At 41.9% G+C, this 12,634-nt stretch overlaps 1 protein-coding gene across 1 annotated transcript in view; it reads left to right on the top strand.

The window, feature by feature from the left end:
- Positions 1–12,634, top strand: part of IFT56 (intraflagellar transport 56) — a 74,885-nt gene that overhangs the window by 29,271 nt on the left and 32,980 nt on the right. Inside the window, exons 5-6 of the mRNA XM_066596216.1 lie at positions 5,998–6,047; positions 11,839–11,984. Of these exons, the coding sequence (XP_066452313.1) occupies positions 5,998–6,047; positions 11,839–11,984 (196 nt within the window). The remainder of the gene's footprint in view (positions 1–5,997; positions 6,048–11,838; positions 11,985–12,634) is intronic.

Below are 12,634 nucleotides of genomic sequence, written 5' to 3'. Positions count from 1 at the left end.
AGCTTGGATTTTCCGTATTATTCTTTTCAGCGGAGGAGTTTTCTGTTCGTTCCTTTTTGTTGTATTCCTTTTGTTTTGGCTTTGCTGCCTTCATTGTGTTGTGCCTTTGGTGTGGGGGAAGGTAGTAAGGTGGAAACTGGTCCCCTAACCAAGCGGGGAGTAAAACAATAAACAGAGTCAAAGTGAGAGAGTCTCTCGTTCGGCTTTCAGGCGTCTTCAGAGAGAACATCACTTATTGTTTGGGGGAAAATAAAAGTCCAGCCTGTACGAGAATTCAGGCCCTTTTTAACACATGACCAGGATGTTATGGAGGGTTCTTAATTCTTCCTGTGTTCACTCTCTGTCAGAGAGGAAGAGGACACATCGGAGGTTCTTTTGACTTTTTGTTTGGGGATTTAATTTCAGCCGTTGGATATTTCGTTCCATTCTGGGTCGAGACGTTTCGGGGCGCTAGCCCTTTCCGCATGTATGTTCCATTTTTCTAAAATTTGGAGGCCCTCCTCTGGGTTTTGTATCAAGTGGGTTTTTCCGTCTTTGTTTATAATTAGTTTGGGCGGAAAGCCCCATTTATAAAGGATCTTGTTCTCTCGGAGGGCTAGGGTGACTTCACGGAACTTCTTTCTTGATTGAATCGTCGTTTGTGAGAGGTCTGTGAAAAGCTTTATTTGGTTGTATGGTGTTGGTAAGGATGTATTCTTTCTTGTTTCGTATAAGAGTCTTTCTTTAACATGAAAGAAGTGAATCCTTACAATGACGTCTCTAGGGAGGTGGTTTGGCACTGACTTAGGTCGGGGCAGTCTGTGCGCCCTGTCGATTATTCTTTCCTCCCCCGTCGAGTCAGGTAATAGGCATTTTATAAATTGTTGGATGTAGTTTTTTAGCTCTGAGTTCAGGACCGTTTCTTCTATCCCTCTTATTTTCAAATTGTTTCGTCTACTTCGGTCCTCCATATCAGCCATTTTACTTTTTAATGCTTCCAGCTCATCTGCTACACTGTAATGCGCGTCTATGAGATCGTTATGAGACGTCGCTATTTCTGCCATTTTACCCTCCATGTGGTCCACTCTGTTGCCTAACTCTGTCACTGATGAGTTTAATGAGGCTGACATGGAGGATAAGTCCTTTTGCAGGGTCTCTCTAAGTGCTATTATCATACCTTTTATAAATATTTCAGATGCTGGTTGCTCTGAACATTGCATGTTCAGGATAGTATCAGCAGGGTTAGTTCCTACTGGGTCTGTGTTGCCCTGTCTTTCCTGGGTTTGCACATTCTGAGATTCCTGGGTACTGTTATGGTCTGAGGGCTCTGTTACTGTGTGGTTTGACTGTTGTGTTAGAGTGGCGGGGGATCTGCTTGTCGACCTCACAGCAGGCGCCATTTTAGGTGCCCCTGCTTGTGCCTCCTTTTCTTTCCCTGGAGCTGGGCTTCTTCTTAGTGTTGTGGCTAGGGGCTTTGAGGATAGGGGTATGGGAGAAGGTCCTTTACCTTTCTTTAGGACGTTTCTCTGCTCCTCCGTTTCGTCCGTTCTCCCCCCTTCTCGTTCGCCGGCTGCCCGCTCCACTCCCGCTCGCTCCGTCTCCTCTCCTCCGCTCGGCCGCGCGGCAAAGAAGTTGGTGAGACGCTGCGGTCCCGTCTTCACCCTCCGCCTTGCAGCCATCGCTGGTGAGTGTTAGCGCTGTTTCCTCCTTTGAAATCTCCTCTTTTCGGTCGCTTTTTGTCGCTTTAAGGGCCGGTTCTCGCGGAGCTCAGAGAACTGCGACTTCTCCGGTCTCCATCCAGGCCACGCCCCCGGGGTAAAGTAAAATTTTGATGTTTGCCGCGAGAAAACCCCTTTAAGCCCATACTGATTGATATGGAAACCGTGGATGGGTCAGACTTGTCCCTGGGACCCGTCACACAGGAGACAATCAAACTGGAGCTCCGCATTGAACTTTACCATCAAGAAATGATCAGATTCCAGCTCATCTCGTCCTCTAAATTTCCAGTGATTCTCAGGATCCCTTGTTTTACTACCCATAATTCCTCTATAATTCCCCTAAGGACCATTGCCTTCCCTTCAGAATACTGTAAAGAGAACTGCCAGATGGCACCATCCACCCCTAATCCAGTGCAAGACCTCGATGATGGTCAACAGGACTTCAAGAAATTACCAGTTCAAGACCAGATATTCAGGGATGTCTGCAGCAAGAAGAAAGCTGACCAGCTGCCACCCCATCGGCCGTATGGCTGTCCTATTGAGCTGCTCCCTGGATCTTCTATTGCATTTGGGTGTGTCTGCAACCTATCAGAACCAGAATTAAAGACCCTTCAGGAACATTTGGATGAAAGTCTAAGGAAGGGCTTCATCTGGCCCTCTTCCTTTCGGTGGGAACACCCATTTTCTTCGTTGAAAATAAATATTCTTCTCTTCAACCGTGCATTGATTACTGGGAACTAAACAAGACTACTAGTAAGAATCACTATTCACTCCCGTTAAACCCAGAACTGCTGGAGAAGCTTCAGGCAGCCAAAGTCCAGCTAAACTGGATCTCAGAGGAGCATATAATCTGGTATGGATCCGCCACGGAAATGAATGAAAGATGGCTTTCAGAATAAGATATGGACACTTCAAATCTCTAGTAATGTAGTTCGGTCTCTGCAGTGCTCCCGCTACCTTATAGCACTTTATCAATGATGTATTTTAAGACCTGTTGGATCAATTCATAGTGGCATATCTCGACAACCTCCTCATCTTCTCTGACAATTTGAAGAAACATCGCAGGTGTGTTCGGGTGGTCTTGGAACGACTCCAAAAGAATCAAGTTAGAGAAGTGTGAGTTTGAACAGACCCAAATGCAATTCCTGGGATACATTATCTCCCCACACAGCTGAAGTATGGACCCTAGCAAGATTAAAGCCATCCTGGATTGGCCCATTCCAAGAAATTTTAAGGAAGTACAGATTCTGATTGGTTTCGCAGATTTCTACAGAAGATTTATCAAGGACTTTTCAAAAGTCATCTCTCCTATTACCTCCCTCACAAAGAAAGCACACAAGTTTTTCTGGTCCCCGGAGGCACAATTTGCTTTGGAGAAATAAAAGACTCTGTTTACTTCAGCACCAGTATTGATCTACCCAAGACCGCAAGTGCCTTTTGTTGTTTAGGTGGACGCCTCCGACTCCACAGTGGAAGCTATCCTGTTACAACGAGTTGGAGATAAGATCCAACTACATGCTTGTGCATTTCTGTCCTATAACTTATTACCCGCAGAGAAAAACTATGACGTCGGAAACAAGGCGCTTCTGGCCATTAAGGTGGCTTTCACCGAATGAAGTTACCTCTTGGACGGAGCCCCACCATCCAGTAACATTTCTTACTCACCATAAGAACTTAAAATTTCTCTGTACTACCAAGAGGTTATTTGTGAGACCAGCACAATGGGCCCTGTTTTTCTCCAGGTTCAATTTTATTGTATCCTACCGCCCCGGTTCCAGAAATGGCAAGGCGGATGCTTTGTCCAAGATAATTTCAGAGCCTGAAGAGGGGTCAAACACAGATGACACAATCCTGTCCCCCAAAAATTTTGGCGGTATTCTGCACTCTGAAGAGCTTCCAACAAAGTTTAAGGGAGGATACAAAAGTGACCCTTTTCTGAGTCGTCTTTCTAAGGGTGTGAAGCTCTTTGTCAAAGATTGACTTTGGAGGCGAAAACACCAATTATATGTTCCTGAGGCTGGTCAACTCAAAGTCCTCAAACTAGTCCATGACTCCAAGCTTGCCGATCACCTTGGGGGGTGACAAAGGCATTGGAACTCCTGCTTCATTGTTTCTGGTGGCCCAACTGCAGGAGGGATGTGAAAAGGTATGTCACCTCTTGTGAATTATGTGCTCAGAACAAGACGCTACAAGCTCGCCGTCTGGGTTTTCTACAGCCACTTCCAGTTCCGTCCAGACCATGGGGATCTATATCTATGGACTTTATTGTGGATTTGCCCTTCTCAAAAGGTATGACTACCATTTTTGTTGTCGTGGACCAATTTATGAAAGTGGCGCACTTCATCCCTATCCAAGGAATTCCCACTGCTGAGCACATCATGGAGTTGATGATCCTGGAGATTTTCAGACTAAATGGAATTCTGGATGATGTTGTCTCTGACAGGGGGGTTCAGGTCATGTCGAAATTCTGGAAACACCTTTGTACATCCCTGGGAACCACCGTAAATCTTTCCTCTGCCTTTCATCTTCAGTCTAATGGCCAGACTGAGAGGACGAACCAGAACCTAGAGTAGTATCTTCGCTGCTTCATAACCATCTGTTGCCTATCTACCAATGGCGGAGTTCACCTACAATAATGCCCAGAACAATTCAATTGCCCAGAGCCCATTCTACTCCAGTTATGATACCCATCTCATCTTCATTCCTGGCTTTCAGATCAACACTCCTGTCCTGATGGTCAATCACAGACTGACAGCATTGACCAAAACACAAGGAAAATTAAAGGAAGGCTTATGGGAAGCCCAAGATGCTTACAGGAAAGTGGCAGACAGAAATCGCTAAGCAGCTCCTACCTTCCAGGTGGGTGGGAAGGTATAGTTGTCCACCAAAAACATCAAGACCCATGTACCCTCTCCCAAACTTGGACAGAGATTCATCGGTCCCTACCGAATTACAGCAAAGATCAGCCAGGTGGCCTTCCATTTAAAACTCGGAAAGCTTCAGAAGCCATCCTATCTTCCACGTATCGTTACTGAAACTTTTTCAGAAGAAAACCGTCACTGGAAGACAGCAATCACCTCCTCCTGTAAAAGTTCAAGGACAGGATGAATTCCTTGTGGAAAAGATCTTGGGATTCCGGAAGGCACAGAGGAAGACTTCAGTACCTGGGGCAGTGGCAGGGATATGGGCCAGAGGATAACTCTTCGGGGCCAGATGAAAATGTGCATGCTGCAGAGCTCACTGGGGAGTTCCACAAGAGGTACCCTGGTAAACCAGGTCCTGGGATATCCAGAGGCCATACTTGAAGGAGGGGCTCACTGTCAGGAATTGAATTGGGGACCTTCCGTGCTCCAGTCGGTAACTGTTACTGCTGAGCCATCCAGCCTGTATATGGTTACCCTGCATGATTCTCAACCATATTCCATGATTCAAGTTATCTAGTTCCTACCTCCTGGGGCTGACCCCGCCTCTGTTCCTGATTAGGCTCATTATAAAAGCCTGACCCTGCCACTGCAGCAACGCATGATTATTGTGCTTCCCTAGCCTTTGATCAAGCTTCTCCTCCACCTGCTCCTCTACAATTCTACTGAGACCTCCCGCTGATGACCCCTGGCTTCACTTCTGATTACGCTACTTGCCTTATCCACCTGTACTGCAAAACGAGACCTCCCGCTGATGACCCCTGACTTCCCTTTTGAATATGTTACTCGCCTCATCCACCTGTACTGCAACTGAGACCTGCCGCTGCTGACCCCTGACTTCCCTTCTGACTACTCCCTGGACCTGCATGGTAACTACACCCCAGGCTCTATACCAAACCCAGTGCCAGAATACGCTACACTTGCATTTGCAGCTAGCCCTGTATCACTACGCAGATTAGCTCATTTAACTTGATTCAAGCTTACTAATGTGCTATGCAGATTCTGCATTAATAAGTAATGTATCAATTTTGAAATTTGCTCATGGAGAAATGCAGACTGTATGAAACGCAGTGCAGATTCCTATTGCAACCAATGGGGCGTGAAAACCATGCCAGTTTCGGTGTGGAATCTGCATGAAATTTATGTCATTTAAATGAACATTAATGTTCCACAGCAGGAAAGTGTTTTCATCTACTGTTTATGTAAAGAACTGCTTTTAGAGGTTTATGTTTTGTAGAACAATACATAATAGACAATTATCAGTTTATGAAGTTTACCAAAATACAAAAGCTATCAAGTCTTACTTATGGGTGTTCCTTTATTTTCTTCTGCTACATTTTTTTATTAATTTAACTTTTTTGTGTACAATTACTTTTCAGCTCCAAAAAGTCACCTGCAGAATCGCTTGCTGTTCCACTTGGCTCATAAGGTATAAAACAGAAAAAAATAATTGTAATTTTGTTTTAACAGATGCACAAGGTCTGACTGCAGATCTTGAAAGAGGTTTTCTTGACACATTTTCGTGATACAAATACACTAGACTAGATGTTATTTAGTAACCAACTAGCTTGAACCAGATTGGATGAAGTGCAATAAACGTTACTTTTTGCATAGTGCTTTCGGGCCCTTCTACACAGAAGATGCAGATAAGCGGCTTATAGTAACTTTACTGCGCTGAATTCAAATATGATATCTGTTTTTCTGCCACAGAAAGTTTTCTAATTATGGGGAATAATGTAATCCAAATTCCTTTGTATAGTATTTTTTGGAAATCTGCCTATACAATTAATCCAGTCGGCCTGCCATTTAACCTTGCTTAATAAAAAGAATAAAAAAAGTGATTGCACAACTATTTCACAATCACTGTTACACACCATGCGCTGACTGAACACTATAAGGGTAGGTTTATGTAATATATAGGGTATGTTTCCACGTGGCGTAAACACTGTGGATCATCCACCAGTAGGTTGTAATTAATGAACTGTGTTTTTACAGGTCATTGGTTAGACTGCATAAAAGAATCAAAATCATAAAACAAAAATACATGTTTAGTATCACTGTGTTCGTAAAAGTCCGATCTATCAAAGAAATGCAATATTTACCCCGCATGGTAAACGTCGTCCGAAAAAAATTAAGAACGCCAGAAATGCGTTTTTTTGGTCATTCTGTCTCCAATAAAAAGTGATCAAAAAGTCGTATGTATTCTAAAATGGTACTAACGCAGACTACAGGGCGAAGAAATAAACCCTCGCACAACTATGTGGATGGAAAAATCTAAAAGTTATTGCGTGCATTAAAAATTTAAAATTATTGAAAAAAAAATTAAAGTAGTACAGCAAAAACAGAAAAACTACATAAGTTTGGTATTGTAGTAATCGTATTGACCCATAGAATAAAGTTATCATGTCATTTTTGTTGCAGTTTGCGGGCTGTAGAAGCAAGATGCACTGAAAGATGGCGGAATTTCATTTTTTTTTCATTTTATTCTACTTAGAACTTTTTAAAAGTTTTTCAGTACATTATATGGTGCATTAAATAGTACCACTGAAAAATACAACTCGTCCCGCAAAAAACGAAAATGAGACGTGCCGCTATTATTCAGTTTTACCAGTGTAATAATCATGTTTTAATTTTATAGAAACATATTAATTACTTTCTGTTACAAAAAATGTTTAAAAATTTGTTGCACAGTGTTATCGTTCAGGTAATCGTTGGATCATGCAAACCTAAATCGTTCAGTGTAAGCACGGCCAACGATGGAACAACAAACAATATTTTGTTCGCTTATCGTTCGTCATTCATTTTATTCAGCCATAAAAACCTGACAATAAGCAGCCCTTGTAAACAGGCGGTCACTCATTTATGAACAACTGCCTGTTTACGCTGAATGAAGGCCAGCGGCTGGAAGTGATCTCCGCCGTCCTCCGCCTCCATTCAGTTAGTGGTAATCTTTGGGATGACTGTCAGGTGCTTAAGCGCTCTATAGTTGTCCCATGTAAAAGCAACCATAATCAATAATACGTAGTCACAATGATTCCTTCCATTCTCTGAAGGGAAGGAAAACTCTCTTGAGCAGCAGCGGAGAGAGAGGCACAGATAGTTGTTTTACAACTTCTCTCCAGAGCTGCTTCATACTCAGCGATTTCTAGCGCTGTCATTGAAATGACTAAAGCAGCGGTGCATAATGCACAATCTTGCACCGTTTATGCAGGAACCATCAGGTATCCCATTTTTGGGATCTGTGTGGTCCCAGCGGTTGGCCCCCATCGATCATAAAGGTATTATTTATTCTGTGGATAGGCGATAACTTATAATTATGGTACAACCCCTTTAAAGGGCTAAACATTATTTTAAGGAACTGAGAGAAAAGCTCAAGTTAAGAATCTCAAAGGTACTGTTTTCAGAAATTCCCCCTGTGCCACTAGAAAGACAGCAGGAGCTTAGGGATTAAATAAGTGTTGCAGGAAGGAAGGATTTAAGTCATTGGAGAACTGAGCTGAGTCTTCTGATGGCTACAGGGTCTGTAGGAGTGATGGGCTGGAGGAATTTTAAAACAAGGAATGAGAAAAGGTAGGATGGTTATACAACAATGAGATTAGATGGAGTAGATAGAGAGTAGGATACAGTAGGGGTTCATGGGCATTTAGGGTTGATTGGTGGGTAGCAAGAGAATCAGGGTGGTAACTAGGAATAAATGTGTTAGTAATAGCAAGTGTTTGCTGGCAAATGCTAGAAGCCTGACGAATAAAATGGTGATTTAGAGATCATTATGACATACATATGGTAGATAATCATGGACATAATTTATGGCTCTCATTCAACTAAGTTTCAGTTAAATCCCAAGAAAAGCTCACCATGCTGGGATTCACAATAGCACATCAGCTGGGGTAATAGTGGAGTGCACAGACAACAGTCCATCAGCTTGACAAGCACAGCAGAGGAAGAAAGTCCGGAACATCCAAAGTTCCATAAGAACTTTTTGGTTTTAGATCTCATGTTAAATCCGTACAAGAGAGTGATCAACACTTACACGTTCCAGACCAACGGGGTCCTCATTCACAGCATAAATGACCATAAAGCTGGACAACATTTAAAAACAAGGCTGCCCAATCATGATAAAATGATTTACATATGCAAATAAGTTAAATGCTAAATAGATTGATATGAGTACACGTTACAACTGGTTGTGTGTTATCACAAAACTTGCTATTCATGTGATTGGCCCTCTGTGGGGGCTTGTTTCTCCTCAAAATAATATTTAAACTGTTGAGCAAATAACAAGACAGTCAGTTTATGCAGCACCTTTTAAGGATATGTTACAAACTAAGTGATATTAACAAGGTAGTTTGAAAGCTAGAAACATGCATTAACCCTTTCATATACCTAATATACACTGCATCATTTTTGTGATTCATCCTTCACCCTTTTCAATCCACTGTCTGACGTCATAAGACATTCTGATTGAAGGCTGTACAGCTCCGATGTCAGAAGACGACCGGCAGGGTATTCTTACCGTATATTACTGGCCGCTTTGTTATCAGGCACCTCTCCAGCATGTCCCATACCCTGCAGTACTGCCTCTGTTTCATATGTAAATCATTACATTGTGATTGGATAGCCTTGTTTTTATGGTTATTCTTGCTGTGAAAGGGTTAATGAATGTTTCTGGATGATTCAGTCTGGTAATTATTTTGCTAATTAATATGCACTTTTTTCATATGTAAATCATCACATCATGATTGGGCAGCCTTGTTTTTAACTGTTGTCCAGCTTTATGGTCATTTATGCTGTGAACGAGGACCCCGTTGGTCTGGAATGTGTAAGTGTTGATCACTCTTGTACGGATTTAACATGACATCATAAAGCAAGAAGTTCTTAAGAAATTTTGGATGTTCCGGACTTTCTTCCTCCGACTAGACGAGAGCCATGACTGGATAAGGAATGTGGAGGGCTGCACTGTGCTCAGAAAGTGTAGTAAAGATTTATAAAGCGGAGGGGGTTTATCTTTTTGTAAAATCCAACTTCACTTTAGCTCAATAAAATTGGGGGCAGCTATGACAGCGGGGAGTCTTTATGGGTAAATATCCATGGTGCGGCAAGTAATAGTAAACCTCTAATTACAGTTTGTTACAATCCACCTAACATACAATTCCTTGCCAAAGTATTGCAAAAGTATTCACCCCCTGAGTTTTTTTCCTGGATTTAAAATTGATTTCTGGGGGTTTGTACCCTTTAAGTTACATAACTGCCGACCATTTTGAAGGTGAAAAATGTTTTTTACAATGACATAAACAATAATTAAGAAGCCAATTAATGCCTGTATATATATCCTCTTTATATGCACAGTTTTTACCCTGATTATGGATGTGGAATAAATCTTCACATTCCTGAGGTGCCGGAAGTTTTTCCTCATTCATGTATTAAATCTGTCTAACAGAAACCTGGGTTTGTTCCCTTAAGAAATAATCAGAGCTCAGCCTTCATTTCTTAACCACTATAGATCCAGAGATTTCTCATTTTTTTATTTAATTTTTGTTATTTCATTCCGCCTTTCAAAGAGCAATCTTTTTTTAAAATTTTTCCATTGATTTAGAAGTATGATGACTTGTTCTTTGCAAAACAAGGTGTATGTTTTAATGGTACCATTTGGTATAATGAACAGTAAAACTTTAAAAAAAAAACATTTAAGTGGGGAGAAATAAAAAATTCCAACTGTGCCATTTTTGGTGGGTTTTTAGTTTTTGCAGCATAAGGCCTCATGTCCACAGGTGGGTTTGATTTCCTGGACACCTGCAAATGAAGCCACCTATAGGGAAGCATGGGTGTCCGCAAATTAATTTAAGTATGCAGATTTGTATTGTGGATCTTTTGGTCCGGTAAACAAATTGCATCATGCTCCATCTTTGTGCGGATCCCGTCAATGGAAGCCATCCGATCCGTGTCACATCAACAGCTGACACTGCAGTCGTGCCGCAGAACCCTGGGAAAGCAGCAGGGTTTTTTTAAAAACTATACTGTGCATGTCCGACGATGAGCCGTGAGGACCATGCGCAGTACAGCAAACCTGGAAGTGGAGAGATCTGCGCTGACGCCGCTGCCGGGAAAATACAGGTAAGCATGCGTCACTGGCCACAGGCAGGGCTGGATTCCACGCGTGATTCCCCGCACGGAATCCGACCCGCCTATGGACATGAGGCCTTAACAGTACAGTAAAAATGGTATGAACTTTGTTCTGGGGGTCGGTATGATTACAGTGATACCAAATTTATATTGTTTTTTTTCTGTATTTAAGTACATACGGTATGTTTTTTTCTTAAATAAAAATTGCTTTCAGTCGCGATATTCTGACACTTGTAACTTTTTTATTTTTCTGTTGATTGGGCTGTGAGGGCTGTTTTTTTCAGAGTGAGCTGTACTTTTTATTATTACTATTTTGGGAAACCTACGATTACTTTTTATTCCAATTTTTTGGGAGCCAGGTTACAAAAAAAAAATTGCAATTTTGGCGTTCCATCCTTTTTTTTAGAATTTATTTTACAGCCTTCGCCGTACAGGATTAATATTTTGATATTTTAATAGTTCGGACTTTTACGTACACGGTGACACCAAGTGTGTAGGTTTTTTTATTGTTTATGGGAAAAGGGGGGGGGGGGTTGAACTTTTGTTTTGTTTTTTTTTAACTGTTAAAAGAAAAACTATTAAATCCTTTTTTACACTCTTATTTAGTTCCCAAAGGGGACATGAACTTGAAAACAGTTGATTGCTTATACTGTATGTTGGAATACTTCAATATTGCAGTATGTAAAGATTTTTGATGTGGCCGATCCGTTGCGACCAAGCCACACTGAAATTGACATGCCGTGCGGAGTTCAAAGACGCGGCATGTCAATTCTCTCCCCGTTTCTGCGGCGGCCTCTCTCCTCTCTAGGGGGAGAGATGGTCGCAGCGGAATGCAGGCAGGGAAGCTGCTCCAAAAACCCCGTTGACAGGCCGCAGATTTTGAAGCTGCATTTCTCCTTCTTGCGGTATTTCTGTGCGGTCTTTCCGTGAGATTTCCGCGGGATTTTAGTCCGTGTGAACCCAGCCTAAGTGTGTGTAGCTCCAGCCTTCTGTAGAGCACAAAGTTTAATTTTTGTCTTTTTAACAGTTTAAAACAAATTATTGTTGTAGTAAATTGTTCCAATGTCTGTTGTAACTAAACAGCTTGTCTCTTACAATAGTTCAACGATGAGAAAAAGCTGATGGTCTTTCACCAGAACATGCAGGATATTATTGAGGATCAGCTAAGCCTGGCATCTATACATTACATGAGATCTCATTATCAGGAAGCCATAGATATCTACAAGAGAATATTATTAGAAAACAGGTAACAAGAGCACAATTACATCCAATTGTTTGTGGTCATCAAAATACTTAAGTGTCTACACCATCCACTGGCGCCCCATTATTAGTTTTTGTATCAGCGCCTTTTCTACTTCTGGAAAGAGTGAACTACATGTACATGAAACTAGCAGGTATTGAACATTCATAATGCTTTGTTTCAGGTTTTTGTGGTGTAAACTAGGTAAAAAGTCACGGTAATATAAATTCTTGCTTCTATATATTAAAGGGGCACTTACCTTACAGACAACTCATGTCTAACAGCCTGTATGTGTCTCATCAGTCTTGTAATATACTTTCACTTTTTTTGTTTTACCAGTATAAATCAAGGCTGACGTAGCTGCCACTAGGGTTTCCCTCCCAGCTCCTCTGCAATCCACTACCTGTTGTTAGGTATTGAGTGTCTGTAGTAACTGGGAATCTAGGATGTTTTTTTTAGCTCCTCACCCACAGCTGTCTTCATAGGCTGCACCATGTACTCATAGGCTGACAGATCCGCAGTTCACTGTGTAAACAAGCTCCACAATCTCTGCCTCTCTTGCTGTTACAGCACGTGTGTGCACATTACTTGGGGTCTATTAATCATTTGGCCAGAATGTCTCTGAATGTCCAATTTCCTACAATCATCCTGGGACA

This window comes from Eleutherodactylus coqui, chromosome 3 (assembly GCF_035609145.1).
Source record: "Eleutherodactylus coqui strain aEleCoq1 chromosome 3, aEleCoq1.hap1, whole genome shotgun sequence".
Taxonomy (NCBI): Eukaryota; Metazoa; Chordata; class Amphibia; order Anura; family Eleutherodactylidae; genus Eleutherodactylus; species Eleutherodactylus coqui.
This window is presented reverse-complemented; position numbering and strand designations above follow the sequence as displayed.